This window comes from Leucopleurus acutus (assembly GCF_964270905.1).
Source record: "Leucopleurus acutus genome assembly, chromosome: 8".
Classification (NCBI taxonomy): Eukaryota; Metazoa; Chordata; class Mammalia; order Artiodactyla; family Delphinidae; genus Leucopleurus; species Leucopleurus acutus.
This window is the reverse complement of record NC_139151.1, coordinates 99,946,836-99,972,285: the sequence shown is the minus strand read 5'-3', so window position 1 is coordinate 99,972,285 and position 25,450 is coordinate 99,946,836. Positions and strand designations below refer to the sequence as shown.

At 62.9% G+C, this 25,450-nt stretch overlaps 1 protein-coding gene across 1 annotated transcript; it reads right to left on the bottom strand.

The window, feature by feature from the left end:
- Positions 1-461: 461 nt before the first annotated feature.
- Positions 462-25,012, bottom strand: DAGLA (diacylglycerol lipase alpha; the record flags this gene model as incomplete). The annotated part of the gene is made up of 19 exons (XM_082844046.1): positions 462-1,413; positions 2,846-3,033; positions 3,548-3,677; positions 4,485-4,681; positions 5,883-5,955; positions 6,291-6,359; positions 6,680-6,822; positions 7,670-7,750; positions 8,224-8,301; positions 8,416-8,499; positions 9,086-9,239; positions 12,917-13,041; positions 14,962-15,039; positions 15,641-15,775; positions 17,669-17,756; positions 21,537-21,675; positions 22,819-22,920; positions 24,301-24,512; positions 24,918-25,012. 19 exons carry the CDS (start codon positions 25,010-25,012, stop codon positions 462-464), a joined length of 3,123 nt encoding a protein of 1,040 aa, XP_082700172.1.
- Positions 25,013-25,450: the final 438 nt, after the last annotated feature.

Sequence of the window (25,450 nt, the reverse complement as noted above, 5' to 3'; positions counted from 1 at the left end):
CAGATGCCAGCCTGGACCACAGATGAGAATACGTGGGGAGGGGGCCGCTCTCCATTTCCACCCTGGGAGAGCAGCCAGAGGGCAGTGACGGGGAGTCAGCGTACTCATGGCCTGTCCCGGAATGGGAGGTACCAGGATGGCCCTGTGGGGGGCACTCAGGCTGAGAGGGCGGAGTGTTGCCCTGTCCACCTGGCAGGCTGCCCCAGGCTTCTCCCTGCTCCATGCCCCTCCCCGTCATTCCCTATCTGGAGGGCCCAGATCCCAGCTGCCTTGGCTCTGGGGGTTCCAAAGCTGAGGTAGGGATGCGGACCCCCAGCTCAGCAGCAATGCCCAATGCCTGAGGCTACACTGGCCCCGTGGGGGCCTCTCCTCAAAGCTGCCCGGCCTGGGGGGCAGCCACCAGAAGCCTGAGGAGCCGCCTGCTCTGGCCCGGGCCTCAGCGGGCAGCAACTCCTGGGGTGCTAGCGTGCCGAGATGACCAGGTCATCCTGCTTGGCGGGGCTGGCCCCATGGCCGGTGGGGGTGGAAGTCCGGATCTTGTCCACTGCCAGACACTCCTGGCTGCTGAGGCCCGTGGGTGTCAGGTCCATGAGCTCGCCCGAGGAGCTGAGTGGGAAGGAGGGCGACAACGAGATGCCCGAGGAAGGGTCGGCCGAGCCAGCGAAGAGCCTTGGGGGCTTGGGCACCAGGTTGGGCTCGAACTGGGCGCGGAGCAGGATCTCTTGCTGGCTGGGGGACTTTGGGCCCTCGGCGTAGTCGCTGGTGGGGCTCTCGGGCACCACCATGCAGTAGAGGTCCTGGAAAGAGCTGCTCTTGCTGTCCAGGTTGAAGAGGCTGTCGATGAACTCGGCGAACTCCAGCACCTGAGGGCTGGGCGAGTCCCCCAGGCGCCCGTCGTGCAGCACCAGCTCCCCGCTGCGGGGGGCTGCCCCGCCACCACCCCCTTCTTCCAGCTCGTCGTGGGCGGCTGCGCTGGGGGGCCGCTCGGGGGTGATGCCCCCGCTGCCCAGGGTGGCCTCCAGGGGCTGCGTGTCCTGCGAGTGCTTGGACAGGCTGTCGGCCGCCAGCAGCTCGGTGCGCGAGCTCAGGGATGGGTTCTCCTCGGGGATGGCGGGGTCGATGTAGAAGAGGTGGCCCTCGTCGCGCTCCAGCACGGCGTGGAGGCTGGGCGAGCCGCGGATGCTGCGGAAGCCGGAGGAGCGGCGCGAGTCGAAGCTGTACAGCGACTCCGTGTCCGAGAGGCTCTCCATGGTGGCCAGCGGCGCCCGCCGCGCCTGCAGCTCGGCCGCCAGCCGCTCCTGGGTGGACAGCAGCAGCAGCTCCACTGGGTCCTGGCGGGCTGCCGCGGCCACAGGGGACAGCAGCTGCCCCTCCGAGAAGCCCTCCAGGCTCATCTCAGACTGGGACTTGCTCCTGAGGGGGCAGGGAGGGGTGAGACTCAGCGGGGCGGGGGCCCACCCCTAGTTCCCCAGCGGGAGGGAGCTTGGGGACGGGAGGAGGGGAAAGTGGTGGAGCAGTCTGGGGACAGGGAGCCCTCCTTTTTAAAAACCAGACCCCAAGATAGAAGACAAGAGAGTCGATGCAGGGCTGAGCTGGGGAGGGGGGCCCGGGGGCCTGCACTGGTGCCCATCACTGCACCGACGTCGCTGTACCCACCTGGAGACTGAGGCCCAGAGAGATTGGCTGCCCCAGGTCACTGGAGGCAGAGGTGGAAGGGTAGAGAGGGAAGGAGGGAAGGTAGGGAGGGAGAGAGCATGGCCCAGAGCCGCCCCCGCTGGGTTCAACCCCACCCCCGGGCCAGCACCCCCCTGGGCCCCTTCCTGAGCTCCTATCACTTCCTTCCTCACCCGGGGGTTCCTCCCACCTCTCCCATGGGGTGTAGCCCTCTGCTGGATGGGGCCCTGGAGCCCCTTGTCTCCGCACACCGGCCTGCAGGGAGTGAGTGAAGGGCCAGGGTGGGGGACGCAGCAGCCACTGCAGCTGCGAACGGACACTGGCTCCCCCATCTGGTCATGCAGCCGCTATGGGAAATGCTTGTGAGATAGGGAGAGAAGTCCGGGTGTCCCCACCAAGGGCCAAGAAGCAGCCACCGCCTTCTTTAGCAGGCTCTAGGCCAGATCTGTAACCTGGACCCAGGACCTGGGCGGGAAGGGTCCCAGAGAGGCAGGAGGATCCCCACCCACCCCAGGAGCCACGGCCTCAGAGCCCAACCCCCAAAGGAGTGCGTGTGAATGTGGGGTGTGTTTGCGTCTGGAAGCGTGTACACGTCTGTGTTTCTGCGTGCAGCACGCATATTAGGCGTCTGTATGTCAGTCGGCCCATGTATCTGAGAGGCTGGGTCTGGGTACAGGTGCATCCACCATTTACACACATGGCTGCCCACACAAGCGTGTCCTTGTGTCCAAGCGTCTTGGCCTCTGTCTTGGTGTGTGTTCTATATGTGAGTCTGTCTGTATGGGGCTCTGTGCACTTAGAGCTACTGTTTGTGAACACATGTATATACACGTGTCAGCTTTAATACGTGCGTGCGTGTAAGTGCCTGGGTGTCCATCTGCTTGGGTCTAAACAGCTATGAGTGAATCTGTGTGTTTGTGGTCCCTAGATGCCTGCTAGCCCACATGAGCTTCAGTGGTGGCGGGCTGGGGACAGTGGGGGCAGAGCAGGAGAGACCCCGAGCAGCGGAGGCAAGTTCAGTCCCTCCCGTGCACGTGTACAGAGTGGTGTGAACATACGAGGGCCCGGCGCGTACACAGAATGCACACGTGCACAGGCATTCGCGCTGGAAGCACGCGCGTGGCCACCGCACACACCCTCTGGGGCGGGGCTGCGGGGCGACGGCGCTCACCTGACACTGCTGTTTCGGTGGTCTGCGGCGGGCAGCTCCAGGGCCAGCCCGGCGGGCACAGGTGGTCCCGTGGGCAGCGGCTGCTGCTGGAAAATGAGCTCCGGAGTCAGGTCCACCTCTGTGGGGCTCACCATGACCTTCGCAGCAGAGAGCAGGGCCGTCTTCCCCTTGTTGTAGTTCTCCAGCACCTGGGGACGGGACGGGGAAGCTGGTGGCGGTGGAGGGGTGACAATCACGTGTGGAGGCAGGGCAGCAGGCCAGGCCTCTCAGGCCCAGCAGAGCTTCATGGGGTCAGCCGGGCCTGCTCTCCTCCCCACACGGGGCCCGGCTCCTCCGGGTAGGTCGGGGCCAGGCCCTGTGATCGTGCCTCACCCACCGCACAGATGGGACAGGTTGGACTTTTCCTACCCTGTGGTCGGCCCTTCCATGGCCGGGCAATGGCCAAGGCTGCCTCTGCTTGGCCATGCGTCCGCCAAGTGCCAGGTGGCCTTCAGGGTTTGAGCTCAGCCTGCCTCAGGGACAGGTTCCTGGGTGTCTCCTAGCCCCTACCCACCATGGGACCACACGGTGGTGTGGACAGAGGCGGGTGTGGAGCCCAGGAAATGAGTGGGCTCCCTGGCCCACTGAGTGTCCAGGGAGCGTCGCACCCTTGTGAGTAACATGGGGACGGAGACCCAGCCAGCCAGGCGCCCTGGGGCTCACCTTGTTGAGCCCCTCCATGACCACGTAGGGGAGGTGCTCGTGCAGCATGGCCGGTGAGATGATCACCTCGTTGAAGGCCTTGTTGTCGCCCCAGATGGCAAAGTACGTGGGCTCCTCTTGCTCGCAGCAGCTGAGGGGCACAGGGGCCAGAGGGAAGCTGGCGGGTGGGGGGCAGCTTGGCCTTGGCCCCCAGGCCCCTGGCCCTGCTCTCTGCCCTGGCTTGGTGGGGGTGGGGGGCCTTGGAGACGCCCTGCCCGGCTGGACCAGCAGGACTGTGTCCCCGGGCTCCTTGCTTCTGCCTTACCTCAGCCCTCGCCCCCAGCCCTCCGCAGCCAGGAACGTTTATGCCACGTGGAGCTGGAAAGCCTGACCTTGAGCTGTCACCTGCCTGTGGCCTGGGCCACACCTGCTCCACCCCAGGGAGGGTCCCGGCTCGCAAGCCGTTTGTCGAGGAGGCAGCCCAACCCTCTGAGAGTGCGGGAAGGGGTCGGGGGTGAGGTGGGAGAGGTCGCCGTACCCGCCCTCTCCCGGTCTCTCTCCTGCCCCCGCCAGCTGTCTACCAGCTCATCCCAGCCGTGATGCCAAGTGACAACTGAGGCGTGAGCTTCGCCAGGGCTTTAGGGTGACCCTCCCGGGTGTCCGCTTTTAAACGGATGCGAGTGGGGACAGCTGTCCTGGGGGACACTAGGGAAGGGTGACACTGGGGACGAAGACCGGGACCATCAAGAGAGGAGCCTGGAGTCCTGCTCTGGACTGGCCTGTCGTTGCACTTCCAGGGCCCGAGGCTGGGGCAACTCTGCTGTGGGCGCCCTGGGCCACCGTCAGCAGCCTCTGCACCTACGCCCCAAGGGTGACAGAATGAAGGCTGGCCCCACCCTCCACTCCCCTGCCCTGGCTGCCGCCACGTCCCAGCTGACCGGGCGCGGGCAGCACCTACCAGCACTGTTCCGCTGGGTGGTTGTGGACAACGTGGATGATACGGCCGGGGGGGTAGAGAGGGGTGCTGGCGGACAGGGCGATGGTCAGGTCACTGGGGTGGGTCCAGAGCCGCGTGCTGGCCAGGGTGGTCACCTCCAGCTCCTCGGGCAGCTCCGACTTGGGGATGCATTTTGTGGCCCCTACAATGATTCGCCACTGTGGGGACAGGGAGAAGAGGGGGATGGAGCTGAGTGGCGCTGCCCGGGTGGGCAGGGGGTGCTCAGGGGAGCTCACAGGGGACGGTGGGGAGCTGGGATGGCCGCGGGGCAGAGGGAAGGGCAGCGCCCAGTGGAGAGGCGGGGGCTGAGGTGTCCAGCGGCCACGATGGCCAAAAAGGTGCCGAGGACAGATGACGTGGAAGGGCTGAACTTCAGGGCTGCAACACCAGTCAGCCGCTCATCTAGCAGAGGGGAAACAGGCCCCTTGCTCTAGGTCGTCTCATAAGTCAGAGGCAGAACAGACCCCGAAGCTCAGTCCAGCTGCACCCACCAGGCCCGGCCACATGGGGGCGGCTCCCCGCCACTTGCCTCCTGGGCCTGACAAGCACCCAGGACTGGGTCTGAGTGGAGCAGTTCCATGTCCTTAGGCTCCTCCTGTGCCTTCGTTGCCCGCTCACCCCGGCACTTGGTGCCCTGCCTGCCAGATGGTCACGGGCACCGAGGCTGGGAACAGTCCCAACTGGGCTGAGAGGGTGAATGGGGTGGGGGCGGGCCTGGGGGCACAGAGGCCCTGCTGGGCCTGGCCGGCCACCCCCTGCCCGCCTCGGGGCGCCTGGCTGCAGCGTGCCCACCCCCAGCCTGGAACGCTGAAGGCCATGTTACAGGAAGAGCCCCCAGTGTCCTCTGCAGGCCTGAGGAGGGGTTAGGGAGGGCTGGTCCTCTCCTCTCAGCCGCAGGGAAAACCGGAACCAACTGCCCCCAGAGCCCCTCCCCCGGCGACCTCCAGCCTCCCCGAGCCTGGGGATCGCGGTGGGCTTTGGAGGAGGCCTTCCCGTCACACTCGGAGCACTGACCTCGGGACTGCTCTGTCCCGACTGCAGGCAGCTCTGTGCCGCAGGAGTCAGGACTCAGGAGCCCTCGGTTCCAGTCCTGACTGCGTTACGACTTGCTGTGTGAGCAAAAGCAAGTCCCTTGCCCACCCCGGGCCTCCGTTCCCCCCGTCTGCACAAGGACAGGTAGGGGGCGGATGGCGTGAGCTCGGAGATGCTGAGGGCCTGATGGCTTGAGGTCCCCAAGACATCAACCGTACTCCAGCCTGGCCTCACGTGGCGAGGGGGCCGAGGGACAGGTGGGGCAGAAGAGCAACGGGGAGCCCAGAGCCCAGGGCGCCCCGGTGGCAGGGAGGGGAGTGAGCTCACTTTGGGCTTCGTGCTTCGCTGCAGGACGTCCAGGAGCTGTCTGCGGAAGCCTTCCAGCTGGGAGAGGCCGATCCTGGAGAAGGAAGCCGTCGGGCCGTCAGCCTGAGCTGGCCCAGGACGGGGAGACGAGCGGGGTGAGGGGCAGCAGGGCTCCCGGGAACAAGACGACCAGGCCGTCAGGGTCACGGGGCGGGTGAGGAGCCTGCAGCTCGGCAGGGCCCAGCCAGGAAGGGGAGGCCAGGCAGGGCGGGCCGACCTTGCCCTCTCATCCTGGACACCTGAGTTGGGGGGGTTCTGGGGGTCCCTCGAGGAGGTGGGAATTTGAGTGAGAGAGACGGGGCACCTGGGTGAGGCCCCGAGGTGGCAGAACAGCCCAGGTCAGGCAGGTGGAGCGAGGGAGCGACTTGCCTGGGGACAAGGTCTTTGCCCAGGACCACAGCTGTCACAAACTCCTTGGAATACTCCATGGCGTCCTCGCTGCAAGGGAAGCCGAGGGGGTGCCAGGGCAGGGGAGGGGCGCGGTGTTCCCGAGCGGGCTCGGCTCCAGCACTCCAAGACCCTCTGGGGAGCGGGGCTGCCTGCTCCCTGCCTGCCTATCCCGTCGGCAAGGCTTTGCTGGGGCTAGATCCCAGGGTCCACCTGGCTTTTGCCAGAACCCCCGCCTCCACTCTCTAGGCCGTTCCCGGGTTCCCTTATGATTGGAACCCAGACTGCCCAGTCTAGCCCCCTGACCAAGCCAGCTCCCAGCGCTGTCCACCAGTCGCCCCCAGCCAAGTCTGAGGCCCCAGACTGCTCACCTCAGCAGGCCCCCTGGCGGGGAGTAGGCAAAGCACTTGAGGGTCGGGTACTGGGGTCGCAGGAGGAAGGAGAGGATGGCAGCGGTGCCTGCACCCAGGGAGTGGCCCACCACTATCAGGCCGTAGTGTTTGGTTCCGCGGCCCTGGGGACCGAAAGAAGCCCTGAGAGTCCTGCCCCGCTGCCTGCCAAGCTGACACCAGGGAGGCAGAGGGGGCTTCCCAGAGTCCTGGGATCATGTCTGTGCTGTGTGGCTGCTGGGGCAGAGGAAGGGCCAAGCTAGGCCCCCACAGAGCAACTTCTTGGGGAGACTATATAACAAACTCCTATTCATCCTTCAAAACCTTGCACAGAGGTTACCTCCTTGGAGAAGCCCTTCCTGATTTTCCAGAGAGGCTTGCTCCCTCCTAGATACTGCATCTGCACCTGGGATAGACCTTTAACTATAATGATTACACTCTATTATAATCATTTGGTCACCTGCTCCCATCCCTGTGCCCCAACCACTAGACTGGGGTCTCCTGAGGCCAGGGACTGCTTGGCTTTGGGAAGGGCAGTTAGGAGCACCTCAGGAGCTGCCTGCCTGCACAGGGAGGAATGGGCAGTGGGCAGGCCCAGATCGCCCTCAACCAGAGCAGCACCCCTTCTATCTGTTCTGCAATTATCTTCTGTGTTCATTCTGCTCAACATTTTAGAAGCCCCAGAACTGAGCCATCTTTAGCCTCCAGTGCCTGGCACCGAGCGGGTGCTCACAACTGCGTGGGGCTGAGCAGGGGTGTTCAGGAGGAGCTGGTACAAAAGAAGAAAGGGCCAGAGGGGGTGGGAGGGACTGAGCAAGTGAGGAGGGGGCTGGGAGCCAGGGATGGAAGGAGAGTGTAGGAGCCTGGCCTGCAGGGAAGGCTCCATCATTCACCTGTCCTGTCCCCAGTCTGTTGCCCTGGGGGAGGGCGCGCTGGGTGTGGCAAGGGCTCATGGCATGGAAAACGCCTCACCAGGTCTCGCCCGAAGGCCTGGGACAGGACCATCTCCTGCTCCAGCTTCTTTTTGATGTACTCAGCGGAGAGGACCATTCCCTGGGTGAGGAGGAACAGAAGTGGGCGTCACAGGGAGGGAGGGAGGCCTGTCAGGGACCAGCAAAACCACAGGGGTGTGAAGCTCACTAACCCTGTCCCTCCCATTTCCCCCTTTGGTCCTCACGACAAGCTGGCTGGGGGCGCTGGTGGACACTTAAATCACATCATTTCCATTTCACAGATGAGAAAACTGAGGCTCACGGGGATGGTGTGCCTAATAGGAACCAGGGAGATCTCTTCCCAGTTGCCTCCTTGAGCTCTTGTGGGACAGGATCTGCGCCGGGCAGGGCTGTGGGGGTCCTGGCAAGTGGGGGGCAGTGGACTTTCCAGACGAATCCGCACCTCTCTGACCAGTCTCTCCTGGTGAGCCCAGTGACCCCGGAGGAGCCCCCACCCCAACAGGACAGGCCTGCGTGCTGGCAGCGGAGAGGAGAAGGCCAGGGGCCGCCGGGGGAGCCCACGGGGAGGGGTACCTTGTGTCCCAGCCAGGTGCCATGGTGCCCCTCCACAGGGAGGCGCTCGGCGTCACCGGTCAGGTCCGTCAGGGCGTCCTTGTGGGGAGAGAGGACGGTGAGGGGTGGGACTGAGAACAGGAAAAAGGAGGCGGGCACCCTCGGGGGCTGTGAGGGGGTCCACGGGGTGGGCTGGGCCACTGGGCAGCGTACCTTGGGGGACAGGGTTCCCCGGATACTGATCACCACCTTCTTCTTGTCGTGGTCCACGGCCACGTAGAAGGGGGTTTCATAGACCTAGGAGAAGGGCGGCGCATGAGCCTGAACGGCCCCCAGGGTGGAGGCAGATTTGGGCAAGTGACGGAAGCCGGTCTCCTTCAGGGCCCGGGAATCTGGCTCCACTGGCCACTGGGCCCCTGACGCCTGCAAGGGCCACAGTAGGTCCCTCCCAACCCGGCCCACAGCCTACCCGGCCTTCCTAATTCCGCCGAGCCGGGTGCCCTGAGTGCTGCCGTCCTGCCTGCTCAGTCCTGAGGGGCTGCCCCCTCCCCAGTGCCTCCGGCTTCTTCCCTCTCAATTCCTTCCCCCAAAGGCTGGGGCCAGGAAGCCCCAGTGCCGGGTGCGGGGTTGGGGTCCACGTCCTAGCCCCGGAGCGGATGCAGGCCAGGACGTGGGGAGAAGGAGGCGGCCCATCTCTGGTCTGCCCAGCGAGGGGAGGCCTGGGGGCTTCGACCAGCCGTGCCAGCCAAGCCCAGGGCTCCTGCCGCTGAGGGGGACGGCGTACACTCTCCAGGCCGCAGCGCTGCCTGCCTCCTGTGGCCTGTGGAGGACCGAGGCTGGGGGGACGCTGCACCCGCCTGGCAAGCCCGCCCCAGTCCCTCACCGCATCATGGCAGGAGGTGTAGACGATGTCCACCGCGGTCATGTTCTCGTCCAGGAAGTGGCGCCGGATTGCGATGGCGTTGCAGCCGCAGCAGTTGTCTTCCTCGATGGTCACTCCAGGGGCAAACCGGGGCCGTGTGGGACACAAGCAGCACCTGGGCGGGTGGCAGAGGGCTCAGAGCCAGGGACCCCGACGGAGCAGCGGTCTCCCCCATCCTCTCTGGAACTGGTTCTTGCAGCCGTACCTCCTCTCCAAGGCCTCCCCTGCAAAGCTCCACCGGCCCGGGCCGGGCCCAGCCCTCATCTTACTTGGCCTCTCGGCAGCACAAGACCCAGTGGGACTCGCCCTCCCCCTTGAAACGCTCTCCCCATTCGGCTGGAGGCACCCTCTCTCCTGGGCTGCTTCTCCCTCGGGGCACCCTCCTTGCACTCGTCCTCTCACTGAGGACCCAGAGGTCAGCCCTGCAGCTCCTCTTCTCTCCAGCAACACTCGCTCCTGGGGCCTCATCCAGTCTTGGGCTTTAAATACCACCTACGCGCCAATAAGCCCCAGAGACCTGCTCACATTCAACTGCCTGTGCAACACCTCCTCCCAGATGTCCCACAGGATTGCAACCTTTCCAGGCCCCAGTCCCCGAGGCCCCGCCCCCTGTGCTCCGCAGCTCAGCCCCACGCTCGGCACCATCGCCATCGGGTCCTCACCCCACCCCACGTCCCACACCAGTCCGTCAGCACGTCCGCTGGCTCTGCCTTCAAATTCAGATCTGGACTCCGAACGCTTGCCCTCGCTGCCACCCCCTCCCCTGCTCCAAGCCACCTTATCCCTGCCTTGGAGTGTCACAGGGGCCTCCTGACTGGTCTCCCTCATTTATACTCGCCCCTACATTCTCAACATGGCTGCCAGAGTGACCCTTTAAGATATACGTCAAGCCACGTCACTGCACTCAACACCCTCAGATGCTGCCCTTCCTGTCCAGCATAAAGGCCAGAGTCCTTGCAAGGGCCAAGGGCCCTGCCCCATCTGGCCCTGGTCCTCTGGCCTGTTGCCTCCGACTCCCCTCGGATGCGTTGGCCATATTCCTGCCTCAGCCTCTTTGCACCGTGGTTCCCTCTGCCTGGAACATTCTTCTCGTGGTTTCTGTGTGGCCAGATCCCTCAGTCCTTCAGGCCTCTGCTCAAATGTTATGCTATGGGAGGTCCGCCGCCTGGGCCACCTCATCTGACATCGCTTGCCCCTGCCAAGCTTGACAGCACAGACAGCCTAATTTTTCTCCAAAACGCTGACGTGCTCCAATGGGCTGCATTTCCTTGTCTGTGCCTTGCCACCAGGCGGTGGGCTCCACAGGGCAGGGTTTGCTCTGCCGGGTTCACAGTTACGTCCCCAGCACCAAAAACAGCACCAGGGGCATAGCAGGATTCCCCAAAATGAACGGCTGAGCGGCTGAGCTGGGCACCCAGCTCGCGTGCAGCGGCTCCTCGGGCCACCAGAGGGGGCCGGCAACCAACAGATGGGGCCCTGGAGCCCCGAGAGCATGTGACCTGTGTCTGCCTGCTTTCTTGGCTTGACGGCTGAGATTTTATTGATACTAAGAATCCTAGATCTTGGTGATGCACAGAGGTTTGTCTTCACTCGAGCAGCGCCTGAGGGACTGATACACACCCCTCAGTGGGAAGAGGCCTCGCTGAGAAAACCCAGGGTCGAGCCAAGTCTCGGAAGCGACCGGGCTTGGGGTGGGCGACCATCTCCATTGACTCTGGGAGACCCCCACGCCCCTCGCCCGCCACTGCTGGGCCAAGTGGGGACAGGGCTGGGCCTGTGGGCCAGGCTCCCGTTTTCAGGCAGCTGTGGCCCCTCTCCAACCTCGGCACCGCCCTCTAGCACCGAGCAGGTGGCTGCCGAAGTGTGCGCAGTCTTCCGAGACAGAGACCTGGGCTTGAATCCTTGCTCTGGTGGCCCTTCCTGACCGCGAGGGCCTGGTGGGCAGGTGCTGATAGCTACTCTACAAGGCTGGGGTGGGATCAAAGGCCCAAGATGCAGGAAGCACCTGGCGTACAATAGGGACCCAACCTCTCTCCAGGGAGAAGGCTGCCCCTGAGTCAGTGATCTGAGGGCCAGGGGAACCGACGAGAGCAGCGGGGCCGGCAGCCTGGAAGGGAGGGGCCTGCGGCACCGTCGAGGCCAGCACTCCCGCCTAGAGGAGGCTGGGGCGCGGAGGGGCTCAAAGGTCCCGGGAGCCTGAGGACCCGCTTGGCCCATGGCAGGGCCTCTCCTGCCCACAGGAGACTGACCACACGTCCAGGGCAGGGCTGGAGCCGAGTGGGGTGTCCCCAGGGTGGCGGGGCCATAGACAGGCATGGCCTGCCATGCTCTCTGTGGGACGGCAGGACCACTCCAGGTGAAGGGCCTGGGCCTGAGGCAGGTGGGCTGCCCTCCTTCCTCCAGCCAGTGCTGGGACTCTGGGCTGCTGTGGACAGGCTGGGACTCAGAAAAGGGAGCCCGGCCCTCTGGCCTCCATCCTGACACCCTTGGCTGTAGGCCGGGACGCCAGGCCTGCCTCTTCTCCGCCCCCCAGGGCACTGGGCTCTCACGGAGCCCTCACGGGGTCTGAGGTCCTTCTGCTTCCTCTCCCTGCAGCCTTGAGAAGCTGCTGCAAGTGCAGCCTCGCTCCTGTCTGCAGAGCCCCTCAAGTGCCCAGGCTGCCAGTGACTCCCCGGCTTCTGAAATACCCCACAGCTGGGCAGGACGAACACTGCCTGTACAAATGACGTCCCCACTCTGCCAGTGAGAAATGGAGCAGGGCTGTCGGAGCCCAGGTCTCAGGACTCCTGGCCCAGGGCTCATTTGGAGAAGCCTCTCAGCCGCTGCAGGGGCTCCAAGGATGCTGGGGGGGAGAAGCAGTGTGCGGGCTGGCAAAGACGGGGAGGGGCGTGGGGATGCCCTGGTCGGCTGTGTCAGTCGCCGGGGGATGGTGAGGACAAGCCTGAGAGCCGTCCAGCTTTCTGGGAAAAGGACGCTGAAGGAGGGCGTGGCTACTTGTGCCCCAAGGGCGGTAGTGTCGTGGAACAGAAGCTGCCCGCCCAGCGTGCCAGCCTTTCCCGGATCAGGGAGCCCAGGGAGCTGTCCTCCTTCTGCCCGGCCCGGGCAGAGCATGGAGACACCAAAGAAGGGGAGGGGCCCTCGTGGAGCCGAGCCCTCCTCTGGCCCACTTAGGAAAGCAGAGCCCACCCCGGCCCCCGGCGGTGGGCTAAGGGCGGCACCCGGCTGAGGCCTTGCCAACTCCTTGTGAAGAGGGCTGGAGCCTTTCACAAAGGGCCTTCTGGCTGCCCTTCCAGAGGCTTCTATGGATTGGGGCTCAACCGGGAAAGGCCTTTCTTCCAGAAAGGCAGAGCACAGGAAGGGAGCCGGGAGAAGGAAGATGCGGGCAGAGGGGAGTAGTTGAGGGGGCAGGGAGAGAGACGGGACAGGGGTAAGCTGCACAGCCAGATGCTGGGCGACGTCTCATTTCGTCCTCTCAAACATCCCCATTTTACAGATAAGGAAACTGAGGCTTGCAGGGGTAGACTGACTTGCCCAAGGCTGCCAGTGACAAAGCGTGGATTCAAACCTGATACCGTGTGATTCCAAAGCCCACACCATTCCCCAACCAGGGATAACACCGAACTAGAAAGGCTGAGGCCCAGAGATGGTGCGGGACAGAAGCAACGCGGGCCGCGGCGGGCAGGGTAGCAGGTACAGTCCGTTTAGGGAGAGCCCCCCATGGGCAGGCCCGGCATCGTGACCACAGCCCCTCTGCACATGCCGCTAGCTAGGGGGACGGGCCGGTATACTCACGAGCAGGACCGGGCCAGCTGGCAGAGGCCACAGGCCGGCTTCCGCATCAGGTACATGGGCCACCCGTAGGCAGCCAGGGCAAAGAGCATGTAGTAGCAGACCTCTTTGTAGCGGAGCATCTCTTGCTGGAAGAGAAGAGGCAGAGGGCGGTCACCTCCTGCCCTTCCTGCCTGTAGCCTCAGGGCCCATGGGCTCCCCTCGATGGAGGATGGAGGCAGGAGCTGCCCTCCCAACGGGCTGCAGACCATCCCCACCCCCACCTTGGAGGACCAGCTCCTCCAGATAATTGCATTTCCCTAATTATCTCCATGCAACCAGGGCACGAATCCTCCTAAGACCTGTCCCATTGCACCAATCTCAGAAATTAATGATTTGGGGACAGAAAAGCACTCAGAGCACTGGATCGATTTCCTCGCCCGTTTTCCCGAAAAGGGAAGAGAGGGGGAGGTTACCGCGACCATCGCCCACCTCGGCAATCAGGCCCCCGGGAAGGGTGATTTAACCCTGAGAGGTCCGGACCCTCCAGAGGGGCTTGCCCAGGCCACAGAGCAGCAGGGCGGGCCCTGGAGACATGGACATGCTGGGGACCAGACCAGTGGCCCCCCGTCAGGGCGTCTGGGCAGATTGGGATCTCTGAGAAAGGCGCCCGTTTGAAAGCTGGTGTCTGAGGCCGGTGGCGGTTATCAGCCTGACCGGCTGCAGGAAGCTAAGGAGGCCCAGGTATCCCAGCAAAGCGGCTTCCGGTGTCCCGGGTGCCCCAGGCACTGGGGACTCCTGCACTTAGAGGGAATTAGTCACCTTGTAAAAGGTGAAGAGGGTGATTAGTCATCTTGTGAAGTGAGATAAACAGCACCTTCATCAGGGCCCCGAGGTGTCTGCTCTCCAGGAAAGCACTGGAGGAGGGAGGTATCCTCTTCGGCTCAGGAAGGAGGGCGGGGCGCTGGCACCTGGAGGCTCAGCTGCCCCTCCCCTGCCCCCCACAGGCGAGAGAGGGCGTGGTGAGAGCGGGCCTGGGAAGCCCTGGGAGGCTGCTCTGGGCACACGCTACGGACAGGCTCTTTTTTTTTTTTTTTTTTGCAGTACGCGGGCCTCTCACTGTTGCGGCCTCTCCCACTGCGGAGCACAGGCTCCGGACGCACAGGCTCAGCGGCCATGGCTCACGGGCCCAGCCGCTCTGCAGCATGTGGGATCTTCCCGGACCGGGGCACGAACCCACGTCCCCTGCATCAGCAGGCGGACTCTCAACCACTGCGCCACCAGGGAGGACAGGCTATTTTAAGAAAGGATACAAATGCCCATTTTGGGGAGTGGGGGCAAACGGAGAACAGGCTTTTCCAGGGGATTCAGATTGTGAAGGATGAATCCTTTCTAACGCTGTCCCGACTGGCACCACTGGCGCCGTGCAGGGAACGGGGCTCAGGATGGCTCATCCCCTCCCCACCAGGGCTCTGGGTGAAAGGCAGGCCCGGCACCGTTTAGGCTGCTGCAGGAACAGACTCAGAGGGGTCAGGGACTTGCTCAAGGTCACAGCCCCCGGCTACACTAAATCGGTTTGCTTCTGGGGCAGGGCCAGCCCTCCGGCTGCAGCTTCAGCCCTGGGTGAGGCGCTCCTTTACTGGGACACACACACCGGATGTCTCCTAAAGGCGCTTAAGAGGTTCTGCTACTCAAAAAAGCTGGGAAACCGAAGTGCTGTGTCCTGCTGCCTTTTGTAACAGTAACAACCACGGCAATAATAGTAACAGCTCACCCTCCCGAAGCCCTTTATCATCTCAGGAGGCCAGGACCAAGCATTCTGAGCACCGAGAGGCCGATTCAGGGGCCTTTTCTGCAGAACCAGCGTGACGCAGGGGTGGGGGTGGGGCCGCTGGGGGGGACTCGGGAGGAAGGGGGCGTGAACTGAGAAGGGGGGCCGCCTGGAGGGCTGAGGGGGGACCCGCACAGAGCAGGTGTGCCCAATGCTGCCAGGGCAGGTGGTCTGCTCGGGTCGTCCCGGCAGAGGGAGAGGAGCCGGCACGGGGTGGAGGCGGGTGGCTCGGACTCACCGAGTTCTTGAGGTCGAGGTACTTGGTGTTTCTGGTCACCGGCATCCCAGACAGGAAGGCCAGGATGTCATTGTTGGCCTGGAAGATAGGCGCGTTAGGGTGACTGCCCCGGGCCCAGCTGCACGGCTGAGAAAGGGGTCCAGGCCCCCAGCTCTGCACCCTGCCTGCCTCCCCAGGGCCTGAGAGCCCAAAGGGGCGTGTGGTTTCTAGCTCTTCCGTGACCTGGCCAGTTTTCCGAAATCTGAGGTCTCCTCATATCTCCAGTTGCTCGCCTTCCACCCAAAGCATCAATCCCCTGGGACGTCGCTAGCCCAGGCCGGGAGAAAACGTATTTTGCATGCGATGCCGGGAGATCCCAGCTAGGACTGGTGTGTTGGCTGGGGTAGGGCGGAGAGGCAAGCGCAGAGGCTGGAACGTGGGGCTGGATGCTTCATTGGGCCCCTGTGACTAGACGTCCCCTGGGGCCCTGGAGGCAGCCTTGCGGCCCCGCAGAGGGAAGCCACTCAAACAAGAGCCATGAGTGGTGAAGGGTGAGCTGGGGAAGGGAGGGGAGTGAACGTCAAAGGGTGGCCTCCTGGGCCAAGAGGGTGGGCGGAACCCGGGGGGCAGCAGGGGTGGCAGGGAGGGCCCGGCAGGAGGGCGGTGCGGGGAGGTGGCCTGAGCATGGCCGCGTGCTCACCTCGTCCAGCACGGCGTTGCGCTTGGCTCGCTGCCGCTGCCGGAGCAACACCAGGCCAGCGATGATGTCGGAGGGCACGATGTCCAGGTCTCGGAAAAACTCGGCAAAGAGGTAGGCGATTTCCGAGTAGGCGTCCTACGAGGTCCAGGGAGGCAGGAGGCGGCGGCAGGGGAGCAGAAGAGAGGACGAGACACGGGGCGTGAATGTCCGGGGCTGGGTGTCTGCTCGGGGTCCCCTGTGCAAGTTCCCCCCAGCCCCCCACATGCGGCCCTCTGCAGCCGTGACCCTGAGGGCCCTGTCCTGGGCTCCGGGCCCCTGTAGACCCGGCAGAGGCTGTCCCAGACACGGCTGACCCTTCTCCTTCGGCGCTCACCGGGCACCGTCTACCCCGCACAGATGCCCCCGGGAGCCGTTTCCTGTTCTTTCCCCAGGACTAGGAATCAAGGCCTGGGCCTGGCCTGTTTCTCCTTCAGCCTTTCTCTCTAGCAGAGGAGCCAAAACTAAGCTCCTGGCTGCTTTCCCCACACTGAGTTTCTTCCCACCTCCCACCAGCTGTGACCTTGAATGCCCTGCTAAGGGCTGTACGGAGCCCTGGGTCTCAGGCCCCCTCCCCGACCTGTCCACAGTTGTAGGCTCAGGGACCCCCACCATGTGCCTGCAGAAGGGGCACGTGACCTGGGGCCACTGGCCCCCCTAGCTGTCCTGCCAGCTCTGTTCTCAGGACAGCCATGCCTGCGGCCTGGGGGCGGGAGGCAAGGCAGACAGACGCAGCCCTTCCAGCAGAGTGCAGTCTGCCCTGCCCCACGACAAGCTGAAGTCTGGAACCCCTTCCCTAACTGGTCAGGAGAGGCTGCGATGGGAAGAAGCTCATGGCAACTGGTTTCCTCTCGCTGGGTTTCACCCTTGAGTGTGTGGCGCGTGCAAGAGGGAAAAAATCAAGGGCTGCAAACTCAGAAGCCTAACGGGGCCAAACAGCCTGCTGCCGCTCTGAGAGGCCCGCCTTGGGCAACTCTCGGAAGACTGCACTTTCCCTACCCTCTCCTGATTTTTAAAGGTTGGCCACCAATTCAAATTTTTAAGCAACACAGCATGAGGTGATCAAAACGTTCTCTGGGCTGGACCTGACCTGACCTGACCCCCAGGCCGTCAGTGTTTGATGGGACCTAGGTTCCGGGGAGCCCCGGCCTTTTTGAGAAAAGACGTTCTGCTTTTTCCCCAGGCTCCAACGCCAGCCCTGAAGCTGTCTGCCAGGAGGGGTGGGTGTGTCCTCTGCACGCCCTGAGCTGAGACCCCTCAGACTCCCCCAAGAGCCCCGGGGTAGGGGGGGGTGCTTCCCACCCACCAGGGAACCTCTGGGGGTGGGAGGGACTTTCTTACGCTTGATCACTCACTCCACGGCTCACCAGGGGCTGCTAGTGGGTAGGAGCCACTCAAGGCTTCCGGGGGCTGCCATGCAGGGCACCTGCTGTCTGGCTTGGGGAGGAGTGGTCTCCTGACCTCACTTGCTCTGCCACTAACTAGCTGTGCAATGCTGAGTAAGTCACTCCACCTCTCTGGGCCTCAGCGGCCTGATCTGCAAAACGAAGGGTGGGACTAGATGACCCCTAAGGGCCCTGCCTCCCCTCCCCAACCCGGGGGCCACCCACCACTGACCCGCAGCGCCCTGGCGGGTGCGGAAGGCTAACAGTGCGCATCGAGGGACGGATCTTCCAGAGGGACCTGCAGCTGCTGAGATGCTGCTTTTCTGTCTTCGGGTTGCCCTGATATTTGAGTATCTCTTCTCCTAAACTAAACTCTTGAGTTCCAAGGGGGTGGATAAAAGGTCTTCACATGTTTCTGTCTCCTTGACAAAGCAAGGGGTTGGCTGTCTCACATGCTGGAGGGAGTCCTTCAGTGAATAGTAACAGGTCCTCTTAGGAGCAGGCTGTCACCTCACTCCTGCCCCACCCGGCAGGGCTGCGGAGGGAAGCCTCCTGAGTCGCCGACAGCAGGATGTGAGCCCCAGGACGGCGACTTCCCAGTACTTACTGACTGGGAGTCCTTCGTCCGAGTACAGCAGAGGAACACTTTGAGCCGGCGCGACCAGCTGGTGGCCTGACCCTCTTCTAAGCGGTGCCTGCAGTGGGGGAGAGTTGGTATGTGTGAGGTCAGGGGGCCCGGCCAGAAGAGCTGGGCCTGCATTACAGAAACAGGACAGCCTGTTCCCAGGACCCCAGCAAAGGGCTCCCCAGTAGGAGGGTCTAGGGGAGAATAGGCCTGGGTCCGGCCAAGGCTGGCTGGCCAGTGACCTGGCTATCAGCCAGCAGGACTCTCCCTGGGGGGCTCCTGATGGCCTGAGATGGTGCACTGTTGGCCGAGGCCAGGGCCTACGCTCCCAACTTCTGGCAGACTGACAACAGCACACTCTGGGGTTTTCAGAGCTGGCAGCCCGAACTGGGGGCTGCCCTGCGGTCCACTCCAAAAGCTCAAATCAAGAGCCCTGGGAGATGGTGGCAGGGTGCTGGCCTCTCTGCCGCCTTGTTTCCTGGCCTGGAGCAGACCTGCCGGAGAGACCTGTTTCCCCTCTCAGAAAGGATTTCTCACATTGTCTGCTTGGGGAAGTTTAAGGGGCTGAATGAGGCTCTGCATTCAACTCCTTGGATCTGTTGCATTAGAGGGGAGAGGGCCCCTGCCTTTCAACTGCATGGCTGGCCCCTGTCTGTTCCACCCTCAACCCCAGCCCCAATGGGTCTGGCTGCTCTGATGGGGAGTCAGGGTACCCAGGAGTCTGCACACGGAGACCCTTCCAATGCTGGGTGCCCAGAAGTCAGTGTGTTTTGAGCATAAAGATAACAGATCCAATATTAAAAATGTAAATTTCCAGGGCTTCCCTGGTGGCACAGTGGTTGGGAGTCTGCCCGCCGGTGCAGGGACGCAGGTCCGTGCCCGGTCCGGGAAGATCCCACATGCCGCGGAGCGGCTGGGCCCGTGAGCCATGGCTGCTGGGCCTGCGCGTCCGGAGCCTGTGCTCCGCAGCGGGAGAGGCCACAACAGTGAGAGGCCCGCGTACCGGAAAAAAAAAAAAAAAAGTAAATTTCCAGACTGAGCACGAGGGGCTGGCTTGCTTTCGTGACATGTGCCCTCCCCTCAGCTCCTTCAGAGCCTGGCGCTGGGTGGTCAGGAAGGGCAGACACGGGTGGCCCTGGGTGCCTGCAAGGCACTTAGCATCCATCAGGAGTGACAGACCGGGTCCCCACTCCCCTGCCTCTCGGATCTTCTTTGCAACTAAGGGCCGCTTCCTGCGCCCAACCCTGGTTCCACAGGCCATGGGCCACAAGGACAGGGAAAGCCACAGAGCCTTCCAGGGCTACAGGAGGGGTTAGGAAACGGTGCAAGGGATTTGCTATTTCTGGGACCTGCCAGCCCTAAGGGACTTGGGCAGTCTCACATCCTAAGCCAACGTCCCCCCTACTGGGGACTTGATGAAAGGACAGCATGCTGGCCAAGCTGAGTTCCCAGAGCATCACGTTCTTTAACCCTTTCTAACCAAATTGGCTTTTAAACATTCGAAGAGAATTTCCTCCCTTCCCTCCGGCAGATGTTAAGTGCTGTATACTCTACTGCAGTACCCTTTATGCCCACCAGGGGGCAGATGGAGCCAATGACACATTTGGCATAAAGCATCAGTTAGGCTACATAGACCAAGACAGGGAGAGACACACTCAATCTGCACAGAAAGTGGGCTTCTCTGGTGGCACAGTGGTTAAGAATCCGCCTGCCAATGCAGGGCATACGGGTTCAAACCCTGGTCCGGGAAGATCCCACATGCTGTGGAGCAACTAAGCCCGTGCACCACAACTACTGAGCCCGTGCTCTAGGACCCGTGAACCACAACTACTGAGCCTGTGCTCTAGGACCCGTGAACCACAACTACTGAGCCCGCATGCCACAACTATTGAAGCCTGCGCACCTAGAGCCGTGCTCTGAAACGAGAAGCCACTGCAATAAGAAGCCTGTGCACCGCAATGAAGAGTAGCCCCCGCTCACTGCAAATACAGAAAGCCCACGCGCAGCAACGAAGACCCAACGCAGCCAAAAATAAATAAATAAATTAAAAAAAAAGTCTGGACAGAAAGTTCATGGATCCAGCATCCCCCACCCTGGGGCTCACTAAAGCGAAGGGAGGGCAGACACTCCTTCCGCAAAGATCCAAGGTCAGGCTTCCAGGAAGTAGTGGTGGGAAGAACCCACCCCAAACCCCAGCAGATTTCACTGGAAGGAGAAAGAGCAAAGGACTTAAACAGCTCCCTGACTCCCAGAGACTAAAATAACCCGTTGGTGTGAGGCCGTAGGGCTTGTGCACAGCCCCAAACCTGGAAGCGGATGAAGGGTCAGCAGGCTTGAAAACGGCCCTGTTAGAAAAACTGTCTGTTGGTTTCAGAGCAGAGGGAGGGCGAGTGGGGAAGAGCCTGAGAGGTGGTCACAGCCACCCAGCTGTGGCCTGGGCTGCCCTCCCAAGCCCGCTCGAGAGCTGGACAGACCACAACAGGTGGGGACCTGTGAGCTTGAGGACTCTCACTACCCGCACAGGGCCCGGCACCGCTGGAAAACGTTCTAATTCAGATGACAGCCACCGACAACTCCCAACGGCAAAGGCTTTGGCTGCCCTGGGCCCCAAAGGCAATTACCCAGAGTTGGGGAGGGGAGAGTTTTTTCCCCAGGGCCCCAGGAGCCCAGAAACCAGGCCAGGTGGGGGCATGTGATTGGAATGAGCAGAATGGTACTGGTGGTCGTGGCCAGCTGCACCCGGAGGAACGACAGGCTCCGGGGCCTTGGCTCCAAAACCTGGCATTTGGGGCTGGGAGGTGGCCAGCCCAGGCACGGGTGAGGCTCTGGCTACAGTGCCAAGCTGACGCGGAGGGCCCAGGGGAGCTGGGACACAGAGGTGCGCGAGGGTGGGGTGGGGGCCTGGGCAGCACACTCCCCTGGCTGAGGGCTCCTGACCCTGCTGCCCTGGGCTGGGGATGGAGTGCCAGTTCCACTCCCCACCAGCCTGGCCTGGGGCAAGTGACCTGCCCGCTCTGGGACTTGGACCCCTCATCTGTAGAATGGGTGTCACAACCGCACCAGGGTTGGCAAAAGGGTTAAACAGACGGATGGCGGAAGGGGCTCCGTGCAGGGCCTGATGCAGAACAGAAGCTCGATACATAGGAGTCACTGTGACCCACCCTGGAAGCACCCCCTCTCTTTTTCTTTCAATAAACAGAAACCCTGTGAATGTGCCTGGACGTCCTCCCGCATTTTCTCTGCCATGGCACGGCCTCCCCCGCTTCTCCAAAACACTGTGCAAAACATCTCCCCTCCAGGAAGCCTTCCTTGGTTAACCTCCTCCAGCCCCCTTAACCCTAGAGGCAGCCTCGCCGAGTGCTTAAGAGCAAGGGCTCTAAAGCCAGGCTGCCTAGGCTTGACCCCAGCCCCACCATTTACCGGCTGTGTCACCTCAGACAACTCACATAAGCTCTCTGTGCCTCTGTTTCTTCCTCTATATTACGGGGATGACGCTAACAGCTACCTCGGCGAGCTACTGTAAGTTAATACATGCAATGCTTGGCTCGCCGTCCGAGCGCTTCCTACCATTACTCTCGTGTTGTTAGCGCTGAAGATGATGACAGTGGCTACCATTTACTGAGCACGAACCTCCCATGAGCACGGTGTTAATCACTCCGTTAAACCTCACAGCGGAGCACGAGGCAGGAATTACTGCGGTTCCCACTTTACAGACCAGGAACCTGAGGTAAGACTTTGGCCGGCACCCGGGGCTCACACAAGTTTAGACCCCAGGAGAGAGGCGTGGGGCCGGCCTCTGTCCACCATCAGCAAACCCCGCGGGGGATGCCCGCCCGCCCGGCCCACTGACCGCAGGTTGTAGGTCCGCAGGTTGCGCTGCCTCCTCTTGGTGGCCCTCAGCTTGACGAAGGTGCGGCCCGTGGGGTCGAAGACGCAGAGGACGGTGATACAGACGCTCAGGATGACCACCCAGTTGCAGACAACCATCCCTGTGGAGGCGGCCGTGGGAAGCCAAGGGTCATGGTGCTGGGGACACCTCTCTGGCTCTGAAGAAGGGGCGCTGCAGCCTCCCTACCCCCAACTGCTTCTGGGGCCCAAGAGCAAGGCTCCGAAGGCCCTGGCCCTAGCCTCTGGCCACACAGCCGTCCCCCCTGGCTGAGCCGTGACCCCAAGGCCCATCCTTGGCACGAGCAGACAGCTGTGTGGGTTTCTGGAGCCCTGGGCAGCGCTGTGCCTGCTGCTGCCCCCGAAACCCAGGGTTCCCCAAGGGGGTATGGCAGACTGCCTGGCGTCCTCATGGAAACTGTCTCCCTCTCACAGTGCCTGAGCTTCCTATTCTCTAACCTGACCTGTTCCCTCCACCCCAGGGCTGCCCTGTCTAACCTGGCCCTGTGCCCTCCACGCCAGGGTTAGGGTTAGGGTTAGGGTTAGGGTTAGGGCTGACCCCGTCCCCTCCATCCCGGGGCTGCCCTGTCTAACCTGGTCCTGTGCCCTCCACGCCAGGGTTAGGGTTAGGGTTAGGGTTAGGGCTGACCCCGGCCCCTCCATCCCGGGGCTGCCCTGTCTAACCTGGCCCTGTGCCCTCCATGCCAGGGTTAGGGTTAGGGTTAGGGTTAGGGCTGACCCCGGCCCCTCCATCCCGGGGCTGCCCTGTCTAACCTGGCCCTGTGCCCTCCATGCCAGGGTTAGGGTTAGGGTTAGGGTTAGGGCTGACCCCGTCCCCTCCATCCCGGGGCTGCCCTGTCTAACCTGGTCCTGTGCCCTCCATGCCAGGGTTAGGGTTAGGGTTAGGGTTAGGGCTGACCCCGTCCCCTCCATCCTGGGGCTGCCCTGTCTAACCTGGCCCTGTGCCCTCCACGCCAGGGTTAGGGTTAGGGTTAGGGTTAGGGTTAGGGTTAGGGTTAGGGTTAGGGCTGGCCCCGGCCCCTCCACCCCAGGGCTGCCCTGTCTAACCTGGCCCTGTGCCCTCCACGCCAGGGTTAGGGTTAGGGTTAGGGTTAGGGTTAGGGTTAGGGCTGACCCCGTCCCCTCCATCCCGGGGCTGCCCTGTCTAACCTGGTCCTGTGCCCTCCATGCCAGGGTTAGGGTTAGGGCTGGCCCCGGCCCCTCCACCCCCGGGCCGACCAACGTACCGAGCGTGACGTTTTTGGCAGTGAGGTCATTGCAGGAGGTGTAGTACTGGGTGAGCCAGACGATGCCCACGATGGCGTAGATGAACTCGATCACCAGGATGGCTGCAAGGAGAGGAGGGCCCCAGCTGAAGGAGGGGAGGCCCTGGAACCTGGGCCCGGCTCCCCGTCACAGGATGCCTGGCCAGCTCGGCAGCAGACTGCCCGCCGCCCCTGCCACACAGGCCTCGTGGCGCAGAGGGCCCAGGGGGTGTGGCTGTCCCACCACCGGTTCTACTCATGTGCCCTCAGGCCCCGACGTCCCCCTGAGAAGGTGACTGCAAAGGTGCATGACGAAGAGGCGTTTCTCTGTTCGTTCAGGAATGAGGACTATATCCATGAACTCTGGGATCAGACGCATCTTAGGCAAGTTACCTAATCTCTCTGAGCCTCCGTTTCCTCGTCTGTAAAATGGGGGTGACAAGGTCCGTGGTACAGGGCTGTGAGAACTGGGTGACGGGGTGTTCATTTCATGGAAACTGCTATTCCCAGGAGGAGGCCTCTGGCACTTGAGGCAGGAGAGGGAAAGGGCCCCAGCAGCCAGCTGCCCAAGGTGCCCTGCCCAGACCAGAGCAGTGGGCCCAGGGCTGAGATGGGGTTAGGGGGGCAGGTGGGAGAATTGACGGCCCCCCAGGGGGCAGCATCGGAAGCCCCAGCTCTACAGCCATCCCAGTGTGGCAGCCGAGAGCCCAGGCTTTAGAGCCAGACAACTTGGGCTCAAATCTCAGCTCTGACACTCATATGCTTACTAGCCACGTGACCTTAAGCAAGCAAGGTAACCTCCCTGGGCCCCAGATTCCTCATCTGCAAAACGAGGCCAACAGTGGCTCCTCCCTGAGTTAACACGCGAAGAGGACTTAGCAGAGGCCACAGGAGCACAAGAGTATCCACCAGGAGTGACTGGGAGAGGCGGCTGGGACCCGAGCCCAAGGAAGAGGAGACAGGCGGGTCCTCCGGGAGCTGGTCCAGGCCCCTGAGGGGCTTCGCCGGGAGGGTGGGGGGCTGTTTGGGGAAGGGTCACAAAGCAGCTGAAGGATATGCACAGCCTAGACGGAGCAGCGGTCGGCAACCTTTTTCTGTAAAGGGCCACAGAGTAAATAATATTTTTAGATGTTGTGGGTCATAACATCCGTCACAACTTCTCGGCTCTGCTGTGGTCATGCAAAAGCAGCCAGAGGCAATAAGTACTAAATGAATGAGTGTGGCTGGGTTCCAATAAAACTTTATTTAAAAAACAGACGGCGGGCTGCGCTTGGCCCTCAGGCCGCAGTCTGCCCACCCCCGGTCCAGAACCGGGCCCAGTAAGTCTGCCTGTTCGCTGCTGGCCCTGGTGCTGGCACAGGGCCCAGCCCATCGCGTGTGGCCGAAAGAACGCTGGGCCCAGGAGGAGGGAGGGGGTGGGGGTGGGCCGGAGCGGCCCCCTCACCCACGGCAGGGGGCCCTTACCCAGGCGCACGTAGAGCACGTACTGCATGGATTCGCGGGGCTCCGTGTAGAGGATGCCGCCGCGCATGCTCAGCCAGATGATGGCCATCTCAGCGATCATGCAGCTCAGCAAAATGCCCAGGTAACCGCGGCCGTGGTCCACCAGGTTCAGGGAGCAGGCCTCGTTCGGGTTGTAGACCAGGCCGAAGAGCACCACGGACAGGATCACAAACCTGGGGGAACGTGCACATGAGAGGGGCCGGGCGGCCCACGCACCCCCCACGGCCTCCGGCGGGCAGCCGCACGCAGCCTAGACGCGGGGTGGAGGGCTTCACTGCTCCGGGAGCAGGACCCCTGTCTACCTGGCGGCAAGTCCCTCTGAGGACACGGGCATCCAGGGACAGGGGAGCGAGAGCAGGGAGCCCAGCCGCCAGCCGTGGGCAGACAGCACAGCGGCTCCGCCCAGTGCTGGGGTCAGGTCCGGTGGTGGCCAGGCGGGGTCTCTGGGCTCCACGGGGGTATTGCCCTAAAGGCGTAGCCGTTTCAGCACCAACTCCGGGGAGCTGGGAACACAACAGGGTTGGGACAGATGGCCAGCAGGCCTCCTTCCAGGCCTGTGGCGTGGCCCCGAGACTCACCAGGTGGTATGGAGGAGGAAGAGGAAGATGGCTGGCAGGACGAGGTCATCGCTGCCCACAGACCAGCGCCGCCGGAACACCACGATCCCGGGCATGGCTGGCAGCTCTGCAGAGGCTCAGCGGGCCTGGCGCTCACCTCCTGAAACAGAGCAGAGGACCCTGAGGCTGCCCGGACTGCTGCGGCACCCAGGGCCACCACGCTCCTGGTCAGGTGTGACCAGCAGCAGAGGCATCTCTCCCAGGCCCTACAGCCCCAGGGCTTTCAGGCCCATCCCTGGGCAGGATCCACCTCCCACAGTATCCACCCCCTGGAGCCGATATCTAAAACTGTAGCAGCCAGACACTGGCTTCAGTCTTACCCGTGAGGACTCTCCTCCCCGCAAGACTGGCACAGACCCCTTGGGATCAGCTCTGCCTGGGGTCATCCCAACAGGAACTGCTCAGCTCCCTTAAAGACCTGGGCTCACCCCTGCCTCCCTTTCCATGGGATCAGGGAGCCCCCTCACCCACCACCTGCTGCCCAGTTCATTCTG